Genomic DNA, 20,669 nt, shown 5'->3' on the forward strand with positions numbered 1-20,669 from the left:
GGCGCGGCCGGGCCCCGCTTCCCGTTCCGGGCCGCGCGGCCATGGCGGCGGCGGCCGCTGCGCCCGGCGGGGCGAGCCCGGGGCTGGCGGCGGGGGAGCGGTGAGGGGGCCGGAGGGGTCAGCCCTGAGCCCCTGCCTGCCCTGAGGCCTGCCTGCCCTCATCCCCTGCCTGCCCTGAGGCCTGCCTGCCCTCATCCCCTGCCTGCCCTGAGCCCCTGCCTGCCCTCATCTCCTGCCTGTCCTCATCTCCTGCCTGCCCTCATCCCCTGCCTGCCCTCATCCCCTGCCTGTCCTCATCCCCTGCCTGCCCTCAGCCCCTGCCTGTCCTCATCCCCTGCCTGCCCTCAGCCCCTGCCTGCCCTCATCCCCTGCCTGTCCTCATCCCCTGCCTGCCCTCATCCCCCCTCATCCCCTGCCTGCCCTCATCCCCTCTGAGCCCCTGCCTGCCCTGAGCCCCTGCCTGCCCTCATCCCCTGCCTGCCCTGAGCCCCTGCTTGCCCTCATCCTCCACCTGCCCTCATCCCCTGTGTGTCCTCAGCCCCTGCCTGTCCCCAGCCCCTATCTATCCCAGCCCCTGCCTGTCCCCAACCCTTATCTATCCCAGCCCCTGCCTGTCCCCAGTTATTCTCCCTTTCAAAGTTCAGACAGTTATAGTTAAGATTTGGCCCCAGGAAATTAGTTATTGGGTGATAATAAACAATATGGAAAGAGGTAGAAATAAATGTCCTCTCCTGTGTGGGAGACTTGCAGAAAGCCAGGTACACTCCAGAGCTATGAGTGCCCCCCTGCACTTTCTGAGCAGGATGCAGCAGGATCTGTGTGCCCCCAGCAGCAATGGCTTCCTCAGCACAAAGCCCTTAGGATAGGCCCTTTCCCCACAGAAGTGGATGCATTTGGGTGGATTTGAGCAATCTCCTGGGTTTGTGGCTGTGCTTGGGGTGCAGAAGCCTTCCCAGCATGATGGAGCACTGCTTACGGCTTGGTGTCTTTTCTCTTCTCATGTAGTCTTGTGTGTGTGGACAAGAATGTGGCTTCTCCCAAGCTCTATGTCCTGGAGCCATGGATTGCTGACCTCTTGGTGAATTACGAGCAACAGGAGGAGCGTGAGAATTTCCTGGCTGGGCAGGTGGTGCAGGTAGGTACCCAGAGGGACTGTCCCAAAGTGCTCCAACAGCCTTTGAATCTGAATACTGGGAAATGCACAGTGGTTCCCAGTTTGGTGGCTGTGGATGTGCAACTCTTCCTCCTCAATGTCTCTGATTTTAAATTTTTTTTTGAGGAGGAAGAGCTTGGTGTCGTTACCGCCTTCCTGTGAAACTTGTTAGAGATCTATGAATAAGTTCTTTTTTTTTCCCCTTCTCCAATCTCTTGGCAGGTCTTGAGTGACTCAACTGCTGCTGGCCAGCCTGAGGTCCACCAGGACGCTGTGGTGCAGGTCTCTGACGGATCCTGCTACATCCGTGTGGTCATTACAGCCGAAGCTCTGCAGGCAGAGGAAAAGTGGGTTCCAGCATGGCTTGGCGTGGTGGGGACAGCAGTTCTCCACAGCTGCTGTGAGGAGCTGGGGCTCCTGCCTGGCCTTGTTTCAGGTTGTGTTAAGCTAAAGCAACCTCAGGGTGGGAATTTGGTGTGAAAGAGCTGCTAAGAGAAGAAAGCTGGAATGCCCTTGCTCCAGTGTCTGCTGGTGGGGATGGGCAGGGATCCATGGCAAAAGCTGTGATGCCATTAGAAAGGACTGTAGAGCTCTTGGGTTTTGTGGAAGGAGGCAGATCATTAACCATGGTAGCCTGGGCTGCTCCTTCAGTGCTCCTTCAGGGTCCATTTCCCCATTTGGACACTCTTAAACTGCTGGGGTGCTGGTAGCAGAGAGCCAAGGATGAGCAGCAGGAAGAAGCTGCTCTTGAGCAGGAATTACTGAGGGATGAGGAGCCCTTGGTGCCTGGTGCTCATGCTGAGACATGTTACAGAATGGCCCGGTGTGGTTGGCAGAACTCTTGTGGGAGCCCCACTGTGTGTCAGGGGGGGTCCAGCTCTGTTCTTCAAGGCACTCCTGCTCTGCTCCTTTTCCAGCGCCCACCTGCAGCTCAGGCTGTCCAGCCTTAATTGCAGAATTATCGTCCTGCAGAAGTACACGGTGTGTTTTCAGGATGAGGCCAGACTGGTGAGTGCTCTGAGGAGCGGGAGCAGCCTGTTCCTCTACCTTGCTGTGCTTCCTGCACTCCTGCCTGCTTCCAGCTGCTCCCAGGAGCTGAAGGCAGGTGGTGGGTGGCTTTCATTTTCATCTGCAGCTCCTGTGGGGTCTGTGGCAGGTGACCTGGGCAGGGATGAGCCCTCACTGGGGATGGGGTGCATCTCTCCCAGGGTCACCTGGCTGTCACCTCTGCCTGTTGGGCAGCTGCAGAAGGCCTGCATGGGCTGTTGGCAGAGCAGCCCACTGTCCCCTTGCAGTGGTTCAGAGGTGTCCCCACAGCCTCCCCTGGGCTGGCCCACCCTGGTGTGTGGCTCTTGCAGAGCCATCAGCTGACACAGGAAGATACGAACTCCCCTTTGAAGGGGCGCTGTCCTTATTGAGGGGACCTTCTCTTAGACTGGAGGGTCGGTGGCAGAGCTGGGGTGGGTGTGGGAGTGCTGGCTGGCCCCAGGCAAGGCAGGGGCAGGGTGGGATGCAGAGGTGCCTTACAGGCTCTGTCCTCCCCACAGGAGGACTGCGAGTTTTACCTCACAGCCCAGCAGTTCATCGTGCTGCCCATGCAGAGGCAGAGGATGGAATCATCCGACGGGTATGGCCCATGGGACGGGTGGGTGGGGGCTGTGCTCAAGGGGACTTCTTCATCTTCCCCACAGCAGCACTGGCCCTGGGAGTCCTGATGTGACCTGCTTGCAGCAATCCCTTTTGATGGAGGGATTGTCTCCAAGGCAAGGGAGAAGGGAGATGGGGATTTGGAGGGAATCAGTAACTGGCTTCTCTGTTGCTGTAGGAATCAAGACCCCTCTGTGGTGAAGAAGATAAAGGAGCTCTGGCTGTGAGTATGGGGCTGAGGGATGTATCCAGATACCCTGATGTGTGCAGCCTCAGACTGGGGTTAGAGCAGGCTGGCAAGGGCTGGCACAGGTTATGGCAGCTCCTGGTTAACCTGTGTGACTCCTTGCCCTGGAATGTGACAGAGTTGAATAGACTGTGAAAAATGAAATGGTGGTGGCACATTGCCAACCTTTTCCTCTGAGCTAGGAGGAAACACCTGTGGGGAGCTTGTTCCTGCCAGTGGTGGGCAGCACAGCTGCGTGGGTGAGCCCTGCACAGCTCATCCTTCAACCTTGGAGATCCAATACTGGAGATCCTCAGGGCCTTCAATCAGTCCTTCTCCAGGGGTGAGGCTTCCTGATGGCTATTCCTGGCGTTCTGAGCATGTGGCCAGTGGCCAGATCAGCACCCAGTGGTGGATCCACTACTTTCACAAGCTGCTTCTTCCAATCCAGGGTGCTGGATCTGTGACCAAGAGCTGTGTATGTCCCAGCCCTAACCTGGCTTTGTCTTCTCCTTGGTCATTACAGGAGGAATCTTGCTGTGAGGAACGCTGCCAGCTCAGGTAAAGGGTTATGGGTGGCATGCAATGCTCTGACTGCCTGGGAGAGCCCTTGGGTTTCCTCAGCTTGGTCCATGTTAGGCAGAGGTAGCAGAAACCTGGTCAGATCTCACAAGTGTACATTGCTAAGCCCGAAGCAGGAAGAGATAATGCTGACAGCTAAAGCATAGCGGGACATTAAATACCTGTGCTCATGCTCCTGGTCCAGGATTTGTGAAAAAAGGAAAGATAGTTTCTAGAAGCAAAGGAAATGCAGAATTGTGGGTGTTCCCACAGGTTTCTGTGTCATGACAGTCGCCAAGTCATGCAGCAGGGTAAAAGGGTTTGCAAGTGAGGCTTGCCTGAGTTCAGCTGTCTCCTCCACTGATGTGTGTTGTGTTCTTGCTCTAGAGCCCTCTGTCTCTCAGCTGATTGATGCCATAGGACAGAACCAGCTGGAGATTTTGAAGGAAAATGCTGAGGAATGCTTGGATTTATGGAAATCAAAGGAGAAGCCAGTGACAGTGGAGGACGAGGTTCCCATCACCCAGTGGGAGGCAGAGCGCAAGAAGGAGGTCAGTCTGTCTGCTGGGACCAGCTGAGACAGGGCTCTGACAGCTTGGGGTGCTCTGGTGGGTGGGAGAAGGAAGGCAAAGGACAGTGGGCAGAGCTGGAGGTTTGCTGGGGAGGGAGGTGGCGTTGGGTTGGCAGGTACAGGTGGACTCCTGCATCTGGAGATGGACTGCCCAGCAAAAACCTTGTCATGTGTCTCATTTCAGCAGGGTGAGGACGTTTTCATGGTCCCAGTCAGTGCCCTGGTGATCCCTCCTGAGCAGGAGGCAGTTGTTTGTGATTCTTCTGAGGCAGCATCTGCAGGGTACACAGGTACACAGTGCAGCACCCAGGCATGTGAAATTAAGGGCTCCCTAGGGTGGGGAGGAGAGTTCCCTTGCTCTGGTTGTGTTTCGTGCTGGGGATATGACCAACAGTGCCCCTTTCGTTGCAGAGACAAGTCAAGCAGCTCCTGGAAAGAGTAGTGATGACAAGACAGTGCCAGGAGACCAGAGCGTTGTGTCTCAAATCAGCTGTGAGTAGTGGAATCTCCAGATCCTGGAACGATTTGTGTTGGAAGGGACCTTAAAGAATATCTAGACCCAGTTCACACATTCCACTAGACCAGGTTGCTCTAAGCCATGTCCAGCTTAGCCTTGAACACCTTCCAGGGTTGGGGTAGCCACAGCTTCACTGGCAATCTGTGCCAGGGCCTTCCCACCCTCACAGGGAAGAATTTCTTAAAAATATCTAATTTAACCCTGCCCTCTGTCAATGTGAAGCCATTCCCCTTTGTCCTGGCACTCCATGGCCTTGTCTAAAGTCCTTCTCCAGCCCTCTTGGAACCTCTTTAGATTCTGGAAGGTTCTTGAAGGTCTCCCTGGAGCTTTCAATTCTCCAAGCTGAATAACCCCAACTCTCTCAGTCTGTCTCCATAGCAGAGGTGCTCCAGCCCTTGGATCATCCTCATGGCCTCCTATGAACGCTCCAGATCCCATCCAGCCTTTAGTTTCCTCTACAGTTGGCTCAGCCCATCTCCTTGGATTGAGTGGAGGAGGTACTGGTGTGGCCAGGTCTTTGGGAGACCTTGAGCAGGCAAGGGATGGTCCCAATCCTCAAGCTTCTTGAAGCTGCAGCTTTGGTGTATTGTGGGAGCACAAGAAGTCATTTTGGTGCCATCACGGAGCATGAGTCTCCTTCCCTGATGTGGGCTCCTCACTGGCTCTGGTTCAGCACCACGATGGGTTTGTGTCACCTTACTTGGCTTGGTGTCACCAAGCTTTGCTGCAGAATTACCTGCAGAAGCTCTGTGTAGAGGAGGAGCTGAAGGGAAGAACTGTCCTGGACAGTGCAGGGTGTAGGAGAAGGCCTTCTTCATACCTGCCTGCTCCCTGGGCAGTGTCTGCCTCTCCACTGCCTGCTCTATGAGATCTTGGAAAGGGTCTCACTGGAATACACCACATTTTGGGCTGGAAATTGCTGCAGAACTCTCCTCGAGAGCTGTCTCCGAGACCTTGTGCACAGGGGACACAAGGAATGGGCAGCTGCTTTCTTTGCCAAAATCAACCCTCCGGCTTCTTCACTGCAGGTGCCGCATCACCGACCTTGTCAGACAGCCTGGAGGGATCCCTGGACAACCCCTGGAACAGGCTGCCCTCGTTGTCTTTGACCCCGAGCTCTTCAGATGGTGAGTCCCCATGTCCCAGGGCATCCAGCCTGCCTTCCTGGCAGGAGGCAGCTCCTCTCTTCTCAATGGGTGGAGCTCACCCTGGATGCTGGTGGGATTTCCCCTGGCCATAAAACAGTGCTGTGGTGTTCCCATAGCCCTGGACCTGCATCATTCCAGCCCTGACACTCTTCCTGTGTGCCAGGGCCCGGCTCACACTGATGATGCTTTTCCCCTTACTAGAGAAGACCTTTCAAGCTGACCCTCCCCTGAAGACCCAGAAAGATGTGGCTGCTGACAGCAACACCACTGACCTGTTGGAAGTGTGTAGCCAGAGCTCTCCTGAGAGCTTGCCCCAGGGAGAGCCAGCACAGATCTCCTCTCCCTCCCTGCTGCGCTGCTACAGCAATCCCAGTCCGGCGGAGAGCAGCACCAGTGAGGCGGCATCAGCGGCGGGGGCAGCCCGGGGTGCCCTGTGTGCTGATCAAGGCCCACAGGGATCCAGGGGCACTCAGGCCACCCTGCCCACTCTTTCTCCAGTTTTTCCAGTCTTGCCCAGCAGCAGCTTGCAATTGCCACCTGGCAGGATTCCTCACAGGGAGCAGGCCTGCTCCAGTGGCACAGCTTCCTCTACAGATGTGTTGAAGCCTGGACTGGCTCATACCAGGACAAAGGGAGGAGAGACTGTGGGTGCCAAGAGGAAGCTGGTGGAGGAAGATGAGCAGGCCCCCAGTGGGCAGCAGCATCTTCCAGGCACTTCGAAGGGCAGGGGGAGAGGCAGAAGCAAGAGACTGGTGCTCACAAGCTCAGGGGGTGCAAAGAAGAGCAGAAAGGAAACAAGGCTGCAGCGTAGAAAGGAGCTTGAGGAGAAGGAGGAGGAGGAAATGGAGAAGGAGGAGGAGGAGGAAGAGCAAGCATCCCCTGCAAGAGCTGGACCCAGCTCCAGGCTGGAGCAATGCACAGCTCCAGAGCCGGTAAATATGAAGCAGCTGGTGAGGTCCCCTGAGGGCTGGGGGTGCCTGGGGAGGCTCTCTGTGCCCACACCTCTGGTGTCCATCCCCAGGATCGTTCCTCAGCAGGCTGGTGGAGATGGGAAGTTGAATGCAGGTGTCAGTGTAGATGGTGGAGGATCTGGGAACCCTGAGGGAATTACGAGGGAATTATGTAATCAATAAGGCTGGAAGGGAGCTCCTGAGATGGAAGTCTAACCATTCCCCAGCACTGCCAAGCCCACCACTAAGCCATAGCCCCAACTGCCATGTCCACAGGCCTTTAAATCCCTCCAGGGATGGTGAAGATGTGATTTAGCCTGAGCTAAACAACTGGATAGGAACAAACAATTGCTGGAGCATCTTCTGAGCTATCTGGGTGAAAGAAGATCAAAAGAACAGAGGGAGAGACACCTCAATCCTAGGTGTTTTCCTGTGGTTGTTGGGCTCTCAGGCTGCATGGGGCAGCACTCTGGGTGCTGTGCCTGGAGCAGACCCATCTCACCCTCCCCTTTGCTTCTGTAGTTCGTGGAAAGACCACCCCAGTACCAGTATGAGGCACCGAGTCCTGAGCTCTGCCAGCAGGTACAATCTATCAGGTCAGTGCCACATCAGCCATGGACTTGTGGCTGTCCCTTGTTCCTGCAGTTGGACTCATACCTACAGTGAGTCCCCAGCCTCTGCCCTACCCCTGGTCACCAGCTGCCCCAGTGGTATGTCCACACCAGCGCAAGGTTTCTTCTCACCCTGGCTCCTCCTGTCTGGTTTCTCAGGATCTCAAAGGCAATGCTGAAGTGGGCATGCTGGATACTGACTGAGGAGGATGAAGACTCCTGAGCCCAGCCCATCTTTCATTTCTTTGTTTCTTCAATGGGTCTGTAAGAACACTGGGCGAGTGGCTGGGGGGAGGGATGTGGGGATACCAGAAGCTCTGTGCCCCAGGGGACTGCTGAGTGGGCTGGCCTGGCTGCAGAGACCCTGGTTCCAGGGGTGCTGGCATATGACCTGTTGAAAGCCGATACCCTCAGTGCCAAGAGGGCAGAAAAGCATTCATTCAGGCATGCCTATGTGTGAGCCAGCATCCCTCTCCCACCTCTTCATCCTTTTCAAATGCCTTGTCCCAGCAAGTGGGGACAAGAGGTGACCCAGTGCCACCATAGCAGCAATGGCAGAGACCCCACAAGTTGATCCTGCTCCAAAGGTTCTCCAGGAGCTTGGATGGTTTATTGAATAAGTTTAGGTAGGGTCCTGCACTGTTTATTACAAAAAATATCCGGCAGGGTTATGCTGTAGAAATTAAAAATTGTATATTTTTTAAATACACAGCTCTTGTATTAAAAAAAAAAGAAAAAAAAAACCAAAACAAGCATCTTGCTTTGTCGTAAACATCCGTGTAAGGAATGCGTTTGGTCCGGAGCAGAGGGCAACGCAGGAGAAAGCCACTGGGGTGTCAGGATCACGCTGGTGCCGTCAGGGAGCTGCGGGGATGGAGCTGCGTGCTGGAAGGCGGTGGTGGGTCGTGGTCCCGCTGATGGAAGCCTGTGTCTGGCGGGGGCTGGAGAGAGCAGTACCCCATGGGGTCAGGAGCTGGAGTGGTGAAAGTGCCTTGGGAACGCTTCCTAAAAATAGCTGGCTGCCTAAAATCACCGGCTCCCCCGCTGCAGCCCACAGCGACAGAGGGCACTGGGGACTGCAACACCACTGGATGTGTCCTGCAGGCTCTGACAGTCCCTGGGCATCCTGGGCAGTGCTGGTGGCCCCGCTGTCCCCATGGCGAAAATGGGGCGATGCCATCATTGGCACATCCACGCCAGCCTGGTGCCCCGTCCATCCTCTCTGCACCCCAGCTGCCAAGCACCCCGGCACGGCGCACTTGCTTGCAGGGTTTATTGGGAACAGCGTGGTGACATGCAGGGGCTTCACTGTCCCAGGGCCGGCTCCTCCTGGCCCGGCACTGGGCGTCTTTGGTCTACGGCAGCTGAGTCTTGTGCATTCCCAACAGTTTGTGCCAGGGCTTGCGGCTGCTCACCCTCAGTGCCTGTGCCAGCCTGCGGCTCCTCCAGCCCGGCACGGGGCCAGTCCTGCAGCGTGGCACCTACAGAGGTCACAGGTGCTGGTGTAAGCATGGGGGGACCTTGGGTACCCCAACACCTGCTTTAGCAGGGAGGGGAACATCTCACCTTCAGCATCCGAGGTTGGTCCAGGCTCACCCTCCATCTCTGAGAGGGATTCGTGCTTGGTCCTGTGCCTGAGCACAGGCGAACGCCGCAGGCGCAGGGGAACGGTGCCCACTGGAGGAAACACAACCCAGGCCCATGTTAGGGTGGGGCACAGTGGCCTGGCTCCTGCTGGAACTGAGCCCAGTGCTGAATTCCCCTCGGGAACTTCCCAGTGTGGCAGTGCCATTGTCTGTCACCCACCAGCTGGGCGAGGCAGCACCAGCACGCGTATGGAACACCACCACCCACCTCTGTTGGCAGTAGGTGCAAGGAGGGCTTGGGGTCCCACTTCACACCCAACTTACTTCCCAGCTCTGCCGGGCACTTGGGCTCCCTGAGCTGCTCCTCATGGACGGACAGTGCTCGGCGGCCGGTCCCCCGTGGCGCTGCCAGCCGTGCCATCAGCCGGTTGTCTGTGTAAGCAACGGGGAGGTGCCATTGGAAGACAGCCCACAGCACCTCACTTGGCAGGCCCCATGGGCACCCAGCACCCACCGCGTGCTTGGCTCCCTGCTGCCCTCCATCCCAAGGGCTCCAAGAACAGGCCAGCAGTGGAATGAGGCAACCATGGGCACCTCGTGCATCCCTACCTTCGGTATTGGGTGGTGTGGGCAGGGTGCCAGCACCCACCTCCCCACCATGGCTGACCCTCCGTGGCAGCGCCACCGGCACATTCCTGCCCAGCCGTGGCAGGCTGCTGCTCCAGCCCTCCCGGCCCCCGGGCTCCGGCAGCCCGCTGGGCTCTGCTAGGGTGAAGGAGCGCCGGGGCTGGTCGGAGCTGGTGGCCGGTGGCTCGGCGGGCAGCTGCCTTCCCAGGGCTTTCCGGGGCTCGGCGCTGGGCTCCGTCCTGGCGGCTGCGCTGCGGAAGGGTGCGTCTGTGGGGCAGGCAGGATGGAGCTGTGGGCCTCCAGAAGTGACGGCCCCAGGGATGGTTCTTGGTGCTGGGAACCAGCCTGCAGTCAGCCCAGGGACTGGGCAATGGGCTGGTGTCCATCTGCCAACGCCAGGGATGGGCACCCATGGGAGTAGGGCACCCTCCCGAGGGTGACATTCTGCCCACGTGCCTGTGCCCACTGGTCCCTGTTGGCTCCAGTCCCCGTACTTGGTGCTAGGAGAGGGGATAAAGCCCTCTGCCCCAGGGGCTGGTGTGACCCCCAGCACGCACTGCTGACCCACCTGTGGACACAGAGTGTGTGCGGGCCTTCAGGGATGGGGGCGAGTCCGCAGAGCTGTCTACGATGTCCCCTGCAAGCACAAGCCACCGGCCAGCATCACTGAGCTGGGGGCTGCCCAGTGCCACCAAGGGAAAGATGTAGTGGGACCCACAGCTGGGAGTCCAAGGGGGCCTGCCCATGGCCACCCATGGGTGCTCAGCTGGGTGGGGGTCAGGGTGGGGAGGGAGCAGCCCCTTACCATCTGAGCCAGCTTTCTTGATCTCGCTGTCTTTGCTCTGCAAGGGGGAAAAAATGGTAAGGGGGGTATCAGGGAGGCAGTGCCCACAGAGACAATGGGTGCAGAGGGCACAGCGCTGCTGCCAGGCTCTGATGTGGCTGCAGGGGATGGGTGCATGCCAGGAAAGGAGGGACAGATTGACAGACACCATGCAGTGTATAGGAATTCACCCCTTGCAGAGGGTTAGGTGACAGGGCAGAGGCTATGGACAGTGGCAGCACAGAGCTGGGTGCTGCCATTCCCAGCTGGGAGATGTCCCCACTCTAAGGACCACCATCTCCTACCACCCTGGAGGGACAGGGTTCATCCCAAAAATGGAACCAGTCCCCACCTGCTGCTTCTTGCTCTCAGCAGCCGGGCCCTTGGTGACGCCGATGCGATGGAGCATGACCTGCACACGCTGCTCAAAAGAGCTGGACAACTCCCCCTCGCTCTTCTCCAGCTGCCTCTTCTGCAGGAGAGACACAACTCTGCTGCCAGGAACATGGACTCACCACAGCACCTATGGCACCCACACTCCTGCCTGCGGGGCACCCACATTCCCAACCCCAGGCATGCTGCCAGGAGATGGTGACATGGACACGACCCAGTGGGGATATCCCCAGCCATCACTCCAGTGTCCCCACATTCCCTGGTAACCCCAATGACATCCATGGATGGGAGCAGCACCCACCAGGTGAGCTGAACAGTGGTGGTGGCTTGGTGACCGTGACAGTGCTTACCTTGTCATGCCTGACCCCCAGTGCATCCTCGTCCTCCCCGGACAGCAAGATGAGTGACTGGGATTTGCCCTCCCGAGAGTACTTGGGCCGGATCCTCCGGGCAGAGTCAGGGGTCTGGCAGTGCTCGGGCTCTGCGTGGGGCTCAGCAGAGAGACCCCCCTCCTCCGATTTACTCAGGGGCTTCCCTGACTCGCCTGCCTTGCTGGGGGCTCGTAAAATGTCACTGAGCATCGAGCGCCTGCTCCTAGGGGCAGTGGGACCACCCTCGGGCTCCTTCTCACACCTCGAGCCCCGGCTGGATTTGGGTTTCTTGAAGGCAAAAAAAATCCCAATTTTCTTCTTGAGGGTGCGGGAACCAGAGGGAGCCAGAGGGGCTGAACCCGGGCAGGTCTCCGGAGTCGTGGGGCTGGGGAGAGATGAAGCATTGGGAAAGGTGAGCTCCAGGCTGCCAAGAGGTAAGGGATCAGTTTTTTCACCCTGCCCACCCAAAAGGGATGGATCCAGATCCTGGGCACTCCACCTGAGATGGCAGTGTCTATTCCCGGCATAGTTCCCATGGGGGCTGCCTCATTGCCTCCCCACTGTGGAACAGACTCCACGGCCACATCCAGCACACCATTGCTGCCATCCCATTCCTCTTCCCCCAGCCTTGCCCTGGGCAATATCCCTGGGTGTGCTGCTTTCCCCAGCACTGGGGCCAGCAGCGTTTGCAGGGAGGCTGCTGAAACCTGGGGATGGGTGTGTGCTGGGCAGGTGAGGGGCCCTGAGCAGCCCCCAGGCTTACGGCAGTGTTTCTGTGATGAGCCTCTTGGCAAAGAAGTCCTCCAGCCCCTCGTCCACACGGGTAATGCTCCTGTCCTCGCTGTTCTCACAGGCCACAGGCTGCACCTGTGAGGGACAGCTGCTGTCAGCCCAGCTCAGGGAAAAGGTGCCCCCGGGCATGAAGGTGTGTCACCCACCCCTGGGCATGAACAAGTGTGTGCCCCTGCAGGATGGGTGCTGGCACGCTCCATCTCGTACCCAGCATTAAAGCCAAACCACGATGTTATCAGCTGCATCTGAGGTCCAATCCTGCTCCCTCCCTTGAGCACTGGGAGCTCCAGACAGCCCCAGGCCCCTTGCAACCCCTTGCCCAGCACAGTGGCTGAGGTATGCACTCATACTGTGGGAGAAGCCTTTGGCCTTTGGCAGGGATGCTCCCTCCATCTGAGCTCCAAGAAAGGGACCCCTCTGCTGCTGGCGGGTGATGGAACAGGTGACCTGCAAGGACCCACATCTGCATCCTTCAGATGTTGTAAGTACAACCTTGGAGTGCCACCACAGTCTGCATGAGAGCCACCTGCTCCCTCCCCATAACAAAGTGGTCCACGCCATGGCCAAGCCTTCCTCCATGGCACCTTCCTCTCCTTGGCATGTGCCACTGCATCAGTGGCATCCTATCGATGAGAGGGAGGCGCTTCCCCATCGGTGGCATTTCAATCCATAATGACTTTTCATTACGGCTGGATTGATGCCGCTCAGGAGCTGTTCCAGCCATCTGAGATCTGCTCTCCCTGTCATATCACATCCATCAAAGCCTGTCCTTGCTCAAGCCTTGGCCCACCCTGGCTGCCAGGCATGCCTGTCCCACTGCAGGGTGATGGCCCCCTGGCCCTGCCAACCTCCAGACCCACCCTGCCGTGGGACACAGCTCCTGCCTCCCCTCCGGCCCCGTGCCACCGTGATCCAAGGGCAAGCACCACCACAGCCATGCAAGCCAGGGCTTTCCAGCAAGTGAAAGGATCCAGCTGCATCACGGTGGCACAGGGATGAGGTGATGCCAGCAGGATCCAGCCCCAGGGACAGTGACGGAGCTGGACCTGCCACTGACTGCACCCAAAAGTTACTTTTCCTTTGGGGAGGGGGGTGCAAAGGCAGGATCCCCACCCAGTTGCCTGTTGGATGGGGGAGCTTCCCCCACAACCCACCTCATCACGGCTGGCAGAGCCCCACCAGCATCACTGGAAGCCGTGGTGGCCACCAGTGCTTCAGGGATGATGGATTTTGGATAAGGGGGAGCAAATGGAGCTCAGGAGGGAGGCAGCTGGAGCCATTGCTGATCACATCGCCGGCCCTCTGCACCCAAACTCTGCAGGGCTTTTCATTTCTCTTGTGGCTCCAACAGCTCAGCATCTCCCAGTGGGGAGCAGGAAAGAGGATGGATGATTCCCCTCGCCCCCCCCCAGCCCCCTTGCCCATCCTTTCAGGCTGCCCCCCGAGGAGGAGGAGGCTCCGGCAGCAGCTGAAATGCAGAATAATAAACCCACCGCGTCTTTGCGCATCTTATTTTCCTGCCTTGCAACAAACACTGACCGCAATAATTCACCCGAGCGCGAAAAAAAAAAATGGGAAAACCACACCGAATGCACCCCACCTCCCTTGCCAGCCGTGCCCCCACTCTTACATTCGGCTTGCTGGGCGGCTGCTTGTGGCGGCGGTTGGGCCGGGGCCTGCCTTTGGTGCAATGCTCCAGCTTCTCGCCGGCGGTCGGCAGGTCCATAAGGAATCCGGTGGCGGTGGCAGGCTGCGTGGCGGGGAGCGAGCCGCTCGCAGGCTCAGCATCCTTTGTGGAGGCAGGGCGTGCCGGCGGCGCGGCGGGGCTGAGTGACGGCGGCGCCCGGTGAGCTCGGAGCCCGCTGGCGTCTCGACCCGCCGCCGGCTCCAGCTCCGAGACACCTACGAGAGGCGAGAGGGTCCCTGTTGACACCCGCCCTCGCCAGGCCTCCCCATCATCATCATCATCATCATCATCATCATCATCATCATCATCATCATCATCACCGACGGCGTCACCTTCGCCCACGCGTGGAGGGTCAGCGAGTGGGGCAGCGCGGGGAGGGAGCGCGGCCGTGCCCGCCCGCAGCGTGCGTGGCGGCTTTGGGATGGGATGGATCCTGCCTCCGCCGCCGGAGGTTTGCGTGCAGGGGATGATGCTGCGGGGGGATTGAGGGGGGATGCTCAGGCCGAGCCCCGCAGCCAGCCCTGAGACCTGCAGCAGTGGAACGGCACAAAGCACAAACTCCGCCAGCGCTGTGCCAGCGAGCAGCACTCACAAACACCCGCTTTGCTCTGCAGGCAGCTTCTTACCTCCCCACGTACACTCTGGGTGGGCAGCAGGATGCTGCGGGGCTCGGGGATCCCCTGGGGACACAGGGGTGCTGGAGGCTGCATGAGCTCTACCTCAGCCAAAGCAGAGTGACCCATCAGCTGCTCCTTGTCTGTGCCCCCTGAGATTCACTCCCCTCCCAGGCTGGTGGAGACAACACCAGCAGCAAGGGAAACCCATGGGCAATGTCTTCTCCCCAAGTGAGCTGGGTGAGTGGGTGATGTCTGTGTCCATGGCACCCACAATCACAGACAAATGACCTACCCCTAGCTGGCTCTGTGGGGAGGGAGTTCAGGGCATTTACTCTACTGCTCAAGGGCACTAAATCAGCTGAGACCCAAAACCAGCACAAGAGAAAGGTCAAGGTGAGCTTCCCCCACAGACCCCCACCACGGCACTGGGAGAGGCTCTCTGAAGGATCCAGACCTTGCTGCCCTCAGCCCATGACCATGGGGGGCTTGGACCCTGAGGTTCCCCAGCTCCCCCTGCCCCTGCCATGCCCTGTGGAGGCAGCGTGGCACCCACTGAGCCACAGCAGAGGGACAGTTCCATGGTGACCTTACTTCTCACAGTTGGTGTGGGCCGAATGCTCCTGAAGTGCTTGTTTCTCCTCCGCAGGGCCATCTTGTACTGCAGGGAGAGAGGGGTGGTGGCAGCTCCTGCATGGACAGGCTGGCTGTGCCAAGACATCCCATGGCAGCCAGAGCCAGCCAGGCTTCACCCAGCGATGGGTGCAATCCTTCCATCACCCCCAGGCTCCCAGGGCTGCACCCCTTCATCTCCTCCCAGCTCCAAAACCACCCACGGTGCTGGATTGGACACTTCCCCATCCAGAGCCATGCACTGCACTGGATCCCAGGTCCCAAAGCAGCAGCAGCAGGACAAGGTACAAGCAGCCAGGCCGCCACAAGGACACGTTCTGGTGCCAGCAGCATGGCCTGGCAGGCTGATGGTCCCATTTCCCAGCACTAATTGCCTTAGCACCACCCTGGGGGGTGCCGGGGGCTGCGTGCTCCAGCAGAGCTGTGGTGTTAAGCCCGGCATCATCCGGTAAGGCGGATAAGGGCGGTTATACCGCGGGCATCACGCGGCGGCAGCGGGCCCGGACCATACCTCCTCTGCGGCGAGGTCCGGAGGATTCCTGCCCCTCGCCGGCGCGCTGGCATCGTCCTCAGCCGACTCCGGCGGCAGCACCAGGAGGTCGAGCCCCTGCTTGGAGAGGCTCTCTGCCTAAAACCATTAGGAAGCGCTTAAATTATCCCAGGGGCTGAAGCGTGCTCGGCTGCCCTGTGTGCTCTGCGCTGCTCTGCTCCCTACCCACGGCTGGGATTTGTGAGCGGATTTAGGCCTGATTAGCCGGTGGCCAGCCCAGCGCAGCTGCCCTGCTGCAGGAGTGGCCAGTGCCTGGCGTCACCCCAGCACCCCCCACCACACGCTGGGACTTTGCTCAGGGTGTTAATATTGCTGTGACCACACTGGGAGAGGATTACCTGGGAGGAAAACCAGCCTGGGTGGGAACGGTCCTGTTTCCCAGACTGCAAATCCATGATCATAGCATTGGTGTCCAGGTATCTGGACAATGCTGGGGTATCCAGACCCCCATCCTGCATCCCAGCCCCACATCCCCATCCTGCAGGTGCTGGCAGCCCCCAGCACTCACCAGTTTGCACTGGGCGATGGTCAGGTCTCCCAGCACGGCATCCACGATGCAGTCGGCTACAGCGGCTGTGACGGACAGCTTGATTTCACTGGGAGCAGAAAGAGGGCTCTCAGGGCCAGCACCCACCAACCCTGCAAGCCACAGGGCCATCTCGCCAGGGAGGGCTGTGCTGAGGAGATGGATGCTTGGCTGTGGCACACCGGGGCTCCCAGGACATGCCCATGTGCTGCGGCTTGCTGGGTCTGTGCTGCCAGAGCAGGAATGGGAATAGGCACTGGCTGGGATGGACAATGCCAAATGTATCCCACTGTTGATGGTCACAGCCAGCCAAGGGGATGTGCCTGCAGGAACATCATCACCCCACAGGTTTCCCCAGCACCCTAGGGACTCATCCAAAGGGGATCCAAGCAGGAAGCAAAGCTACAGCTGGAAAACACAGCAGCAGGAGCCAGCACACCTCTACCACAGTGTGGGGAGAGGAGAAGTTGCTAGAGAGCCCCCAAAATGCTCCTCTGGCCCCATGGGTCAGCGCCTGTGACTGAGCGAGAAGGAAGAACAGCACATCACCCACTTCAGCTTGCTGAAGACATCGGTGACCATCTGGTCCAGGACAGCACTGAGGCTGAGGTGGTCCTGGAGGCAGATCCGCTCCGACATGGCATTCACCAGCTGCTCCCTGAGCCCGCTCTTCTGCACCACGGCTGGGCACAGGCCATGTGCTGTGTCCAGCACTGCCTGCATGATTGCCTGAAGGTTGGGGAGGAAAGGAAGGTTTCAGTTTCTTTTCTATCAGGATTCACACGGCTTTCAGTAGACACCAAGCCCCTTATCCTTGGGCCAAGGCTGATGAACACCTCGTGCTGCCCATGGGTGCCCACCTGGATTTCCCGGCTGCAGGTCTGTGATGCTTCCTCTGTGAGACACTCCAGCTTGTGCTGCAGCTTGCCATTCTGGTAGGGGCTGTTTCCCGCCTCATACAAGAGGGGCAAGATCTGATATGGGAAGAGAGATGGTGTGAACCATCCCATGTCACCTCATTTTCTCTCCCCATATTTCCATGCCCAGCCTGCACCCATGGCTCTCCCATGGAAGAGCATCACCTGCATCAGCTGGGGAGATCTTTTGGCTTTGCTGGGCCAGGTTTGGGCATCCTCGTCCCTCACAGTCCCTGCGTCCCCTCAACTTCTCCCCATCACCCACTGACTCTTCTTCCCCTCTTGTACCCCACTACTCTGCTACCTGCATCAGGGAGACCCTTAATCAACCCTTTCACCTCCTTTCCAACATCAGTACAGTCTTAAATCCTGTCTCTGCCAGATTAAGTAACCAGGGGGGTGCCAGAGTGGTGGGAAAAAGGGGAAAGGAGATGGCTTGAAGAAAAGCAGAGGGGGAGGAGGAAAAGGTGCAATGGAGATAGAGAACCAAGACCAGGAGGATCAAACCAGGTCTGACAGAGCCAGGAGCTGCCAAGCCAACATGATGAATTTTCTCATGGGCTGATGGAGCATTCTCACTGCTGGGGAGGGATGAAGGTGCCCCAGGGAGGGACCCCTCAGGGACTCAGGAAGGTTTCTCACCAGTGTGGGCATCTGTGGGTTGCAGGGTGTTCTCAAAGCTGGAGCACCCATCTCTCCCAAGTGGGATGCTCACACGTCCCTCTGTGGTGCAGAGGAAGAGGGGTTGTAACCCTGTGGGGGTGTGCACACAGCCGTGTGTCTCTGGGGCAAGGGCACTAAGAGCATTTTGATCTTTGTTCTAGAAGGGAATTCAGAAATTCTCAGCTGTTCTTTAATGTTTGTAAGTGCTCGGTGGTGTGAGAACGTTGCATCGACATTCTGGAATTCCCTGACTGCTGGTTAATGATGTCATTAATCAATCAATGCCCAGCTTCGATCCCAAATGAGCTGCAGGGCTTTCCCACGCTGTGGACTCACGCTGACAGACAGGTTGGCATTCCTGATGGCCTCCTCGGCACAGAGGATGTCCGTCTCCACCTCCCTGCCCGTGCAGGTGCTCAGGATGTCGACGTGCTTCTGCACACTCAGGCAGATCTCATTCACCATCTGGAGCACAGAGAGGCTGTGTCGTGTGCCAGCGCTGGAGCAGCACTGCCAGTTCCCCTCCTTGCTGTGACTTTCCCAGAGAAGAGTGTGCTCGGAGGGGGCACAGGCAGGTTACAGCCTCCAAGAGCATCCCTGCCTAATAACCAGGGATGCCACACGGCAGGGATTTGCAACAGTACACGGGGGGCAGGAACACACTGTATAGGTTGGCGTAGCAGCAAGTTATCTCAGCAGTGCATATGCATGAAATGCATGGATGCAACCAGCAGGATTCCAGATTTGCTTTCCATCCACCCCCACCCTCACCATGGAACCATGAAATGGTTTGGATTGGAAGGGATCTTAAAGGTCCCCCTATCCCAACCCCCCAACCTTAAAGGTCCCCCTATTCCAACCCCATTGCCATCATCGGGGACACCTTCCACTAGACCAGGTTGCTCTAAGCCCAACCTGGGCTTGAACAGTTCCAGAGATCCAGCATCCACAATTTCTCTGAGCAACCTGTTCCATCTCTCCAATCTGCTCTGCCTTCCACTCAGGAAAGGTTAAAAGCATGTTTTACTGCTTGCTACAGCTAACATGAGCTAGCCAGGGTAGTTTGGGGCAGGGGAGGAGCAGCCCCTTGCAGTAATTGTCCACCAAACCTGCTCAGAAGAGGTGGTGAGGATGCCCTGCTGCAGCCGGAAGGTCTGTGCCGGCAGCGTTTGCCGCAGCTGGTTTCTCGTCAGGCAGGACTGGAGCTGCAAAGGCGAGAGGCCATGAGCAGGGATGGTGGCACTGGCCCTGAGTTCCACAGCCCACACACCCCCACCTTGTGCACGGCCTCCTCCGTCCTCTCGGGGTTGCTGCGGTAGGCCTGCGCCACGTCGCTCATGGGCAGCGGCATCGACTTGAGCGTGTAATTCCTGTGGGGCAGAGGGGGCTGAGCAGGTCCTGCTGCACCTGGGGCTCATCCCTGCTCCTCATGTCCCCACAGACGGGACACAGGCTCGGAGCCCACCCAACAGCAGCCTGGATGTGGCCCTGAGGTCCAGCCCTGGAGATAGGCATGGCCAAACTCTGGCCCTCCATGCACCCCTCTTCCTTAGGATCTCTGGAGATCTGCACAGCCAAACACCAGACAGGGTGGTGGGTGTGCTCAGCAGGTGAGCAAACTCTACCATCTGTCACAGGAGGGAGGAGAGGAGCACCACATCACCCCAGCAGCAGATCACCCTGTGCTGCTTGGGATGCAGAGCCCAGGGGAGTCCCTGAGGTTGGTATCGGGGTATCATCACCAAATGGGTGTCAGGTTGCTTTTCTGGCTGCAAGGCCAGAGCTGTGGACCAAATCCCTTGGGACATGTATGAAACTGTGTGATGGCCTTGCCATTCAAGGGGAAAAAAGGCCCTGGGGACAGTGACATGCTGGTGACAGAGGTTCTTTTGAATGGCAGTAACAAGCCAGGAGGACCAAGAGGCTCCTTCCTTACCTCTCCAAAGCTTGAGCCACCTCTAGGAGCCCATGGGCTGTTGTGTTGTTCCTGTCCCAAACCACAGTCCTGCAAAAAGAAGGACCTGGGTGAGCCCTGCCCACACCCACACCGGCCTGAGGTGGGTGCTAGCAAGAGTCAACTGACCCCAAGCATCAGAGAGCCTAAAAGTGGGGTTAAAAACTACAATTTTCAGTATTCAAAACCTAAACTTGGGACTTTGCAAGGAGCTATACATTAGGTGGGTGCCTGGAGGGAGTGAAGAGCTGGGAGGACACATTCAGGCACCATCCTGTGGACAGGGACAGACGTCTCCCAGAGGAACACCCTGGCTGAACACCATTCCCTGTCCTCTGCAGACACCCCTGCTTTGGCTTTGCGTACACAATGTGGTCAAAAATGGTGTTTTGGGAACTGATGGCAGAGCATGAGCCGAGGGCAGTGACCCCAAAGGTCTGTCTGCAGCATGCTGGGCTGTGCAGGAGCCTGGAAAAGAGGTGGCAAGCACCAGGGCAGGGATGGAGCTGCTCTCTTGTCCTTCACATGTCCCCTGCCAGCACTGCCAGATGACTGCCATGGGTGCAAAATGCATTCATAGCATCCGACTTTGTACCAGGAGTGGTCCAGGACCGCATCCATGGCCATCAAAGGCTGTGACAAGCCTCCTCTGATGGCATCAGCATCACAACCATCACACTGGGGCCACCCAGCACAGGGCCACCCACGGGGTGCTGTAGGGCTGCTGCTACCTGAGCTTGGTGTTGATCTGCAGGGCCTTGGCGAGCATCTTGGCCCCCGTGTCCCCCATGGCGTTGCCGCTGATGTCCAGGGACACGAGGCTGGTGTTACTGCCCAGGGCACTCAGCAGCACGTTGGTGCCCAGCTTGAGGCGCGATTCAGCCACAGACAGTGACTGGAGAGGCTAGAAAAGGGACAAGGAGGGAGAGGTGGCCAGGACACGTCAAGGTGCCTGTCACCCTCCAGACACGGCCTCCACCCCGTCCAGCAGCCCCTGGGCTGGTGCTGGTTTTGGAGAGAACAAGTGATCCTGAAGCCTGAGGAACAGAAGGGCAATGACTGCTTAGGCTGGATTTAGCTCAGGTGCCTGGCAGGCAGTGAGGAGAAAAGAGAGATTCTTTGGGAAAGCTGTGCTGAATGCAGGTTACA

General features: G+C 58.3%; 2 protein-coding genes across 9 annotated transcripts in view; one reads left to right on the forward strand and one right to left on the reverse strand.

The window, feature by feature from the left end:
• Positions 1-8,136, forward strand: ACD (ACD shelterin complex subunit and telomerase recruitment factor). Of its 6 annotated transcripts, none has more exons than XM_072934399.1 (16): positions 1-100; positions 1,006-1,135; positions 1,376-1,500; positions 2,071-2,261; positions 2,701-2,780; positions 2,979-3,023; positions 3,230-3,369; positions 3,553-3,587; positions 3,975-4,138; positions 4,343-4,448; positions 4,570-4,650; positions 5,041-5,172; positions 5,704-5,802; positions 6,025-6,755; positions 7,296-7,369; positions 7,544-8,136. In XM_072934399.1, exons 1-16 carry the CDS (start codon positions 42-44, stop codon positions 7,605-7,607), a joined length of 2,256 nt encoding a protein of 751 aa, XP_072790500.1. In that variant the 5' UTR covers positions 1-41; the 3' UTR covers positions 7,608-8,136. The 6 variants fall into 6 exon arrangements, with proteins under 6 accessions (XP_072790500.1, XP_072790501.1, XP_072790503.1 ...); XM_072934400.1 differs by having other exon boundaries at positions 4,346-4,448; XM_072934402.1 differs by lacking the exon at positions 5,041-5,172.
• The window catches only part of CARMIL2 (capping protein regulator and myosin 1 linker 2), a 23,117-nt gene continuing 10,402 nt past the window's right edge, over positions 7,955-20,669 (reverse strand). Inside the window, exons 21-40 of one of the 3 annotated variants that reach the window (XM_030282085.4) lie at positions 20,252-20,424; positions 19,503-19,571; positions 18,843-18,936; positions 18,676-18,771; positions 17,903-18,031; positions 16,847-16,960; positions 16,540-16,715; positions 15,969-16,056; positions 15,422-15,538; positions 14,872-14,938; positions 13,607-13,878; positions 11,948-12,051; positions 11,164-11,569; positions 10,773-10,892; positions 10,403-10,439; positions 10,166-10,234; positions 9,580-9,930; positions 9,295-9,402; positions 8,951-9,061; positions 7,955-8,865 (exon numbers count right to left, since the gene is read on the reverse strand). In XM_030282085.4, the coding sequence (XP_030137945.4) occupies positions 8,690-8,865; positions 8,951-9,061; positions 9,295-9,402; positions 9,580-9,930; positions 10,166-10,234; positions 10,403-10,439; positions 10,773-10,892; positions 11,164-11,569; positions 11,948-12,051; positions 13,607-13,878; positions 14,872-14,938; positions 15,422-15,538; positions 15,969-16,056; positions 16,540-16,715; positions 16,847-16,960; positions 17,903-18,031; positions 18,676-18,771; positions 18,843-18,936; positions 19,503-19,571; positions 20,252-20,424 (2,877 nt within the window). In that variant the 3' untranslated portion in view covers positions 7,955-8,689. The remainder of the gene's footprint in view (positions 8,866-8,950; positions 9,062-9,294; positions 9,403-9,579; positions 9,931-10,165; positions 10,235-10,402; positions 10,440-10,772; positions 10,893-11,163; positions 11,570-11,947; positions 12,052-13,606; positions 13,879-14,871; positions 14,939-15,421; positions 15,539-15,968; positions 16,057-16,539; positions 16,716-16,846; positions 16,961-17,902; positions 18,032-18,675; positions 18,772-18,842; positions 18,937-19,502; positions 19,572-20,251; positions 20,425-20,669) is intronic. The other 2 variants (XM_030282086.4, XM_030282087.4) reach the window with 2 other exon arrangements.

The sequence above is a fragment of the Taeniopygia guttata genome, chromosome 11, assembly GCF_048771995.1.
Source record: "Taeniopygia guttata chromosome 11, bTaeGut7.mat, whole genome shotgun sequence".
In the NCBI taxonomy this organism is placed as follows: domain Eukaryota; kingdom Metazoa; phylum Chordata; class Aves; order Passeriformes; family Estrildidae; genus Taeniopygia; species Taeniopygia guttata.

Coding starts and splice junctions, on each gene's coding strand:
- ACD (XM_072934399.1), top strand. CDS start 42: ATGGCGGCGGCGGCCGCTGCGCCCGGCGGGGCGAGCCCGGGGCTGGCG. Junction 3,024..3,229: donor AAGATAAAGGAGCTCTGGCT/GTGAGTATGGGG, acceptor CCTCTGAGCTAG/GAGGAAACACCTGTGGGGAG. Junction 4,449..4,569: donor AGCATCTGCAGGGTACACAG/GTACACAGTGCA, acceptor CTTTCGTTGCAG/AGACAAGTCAAGCAGCTCCT.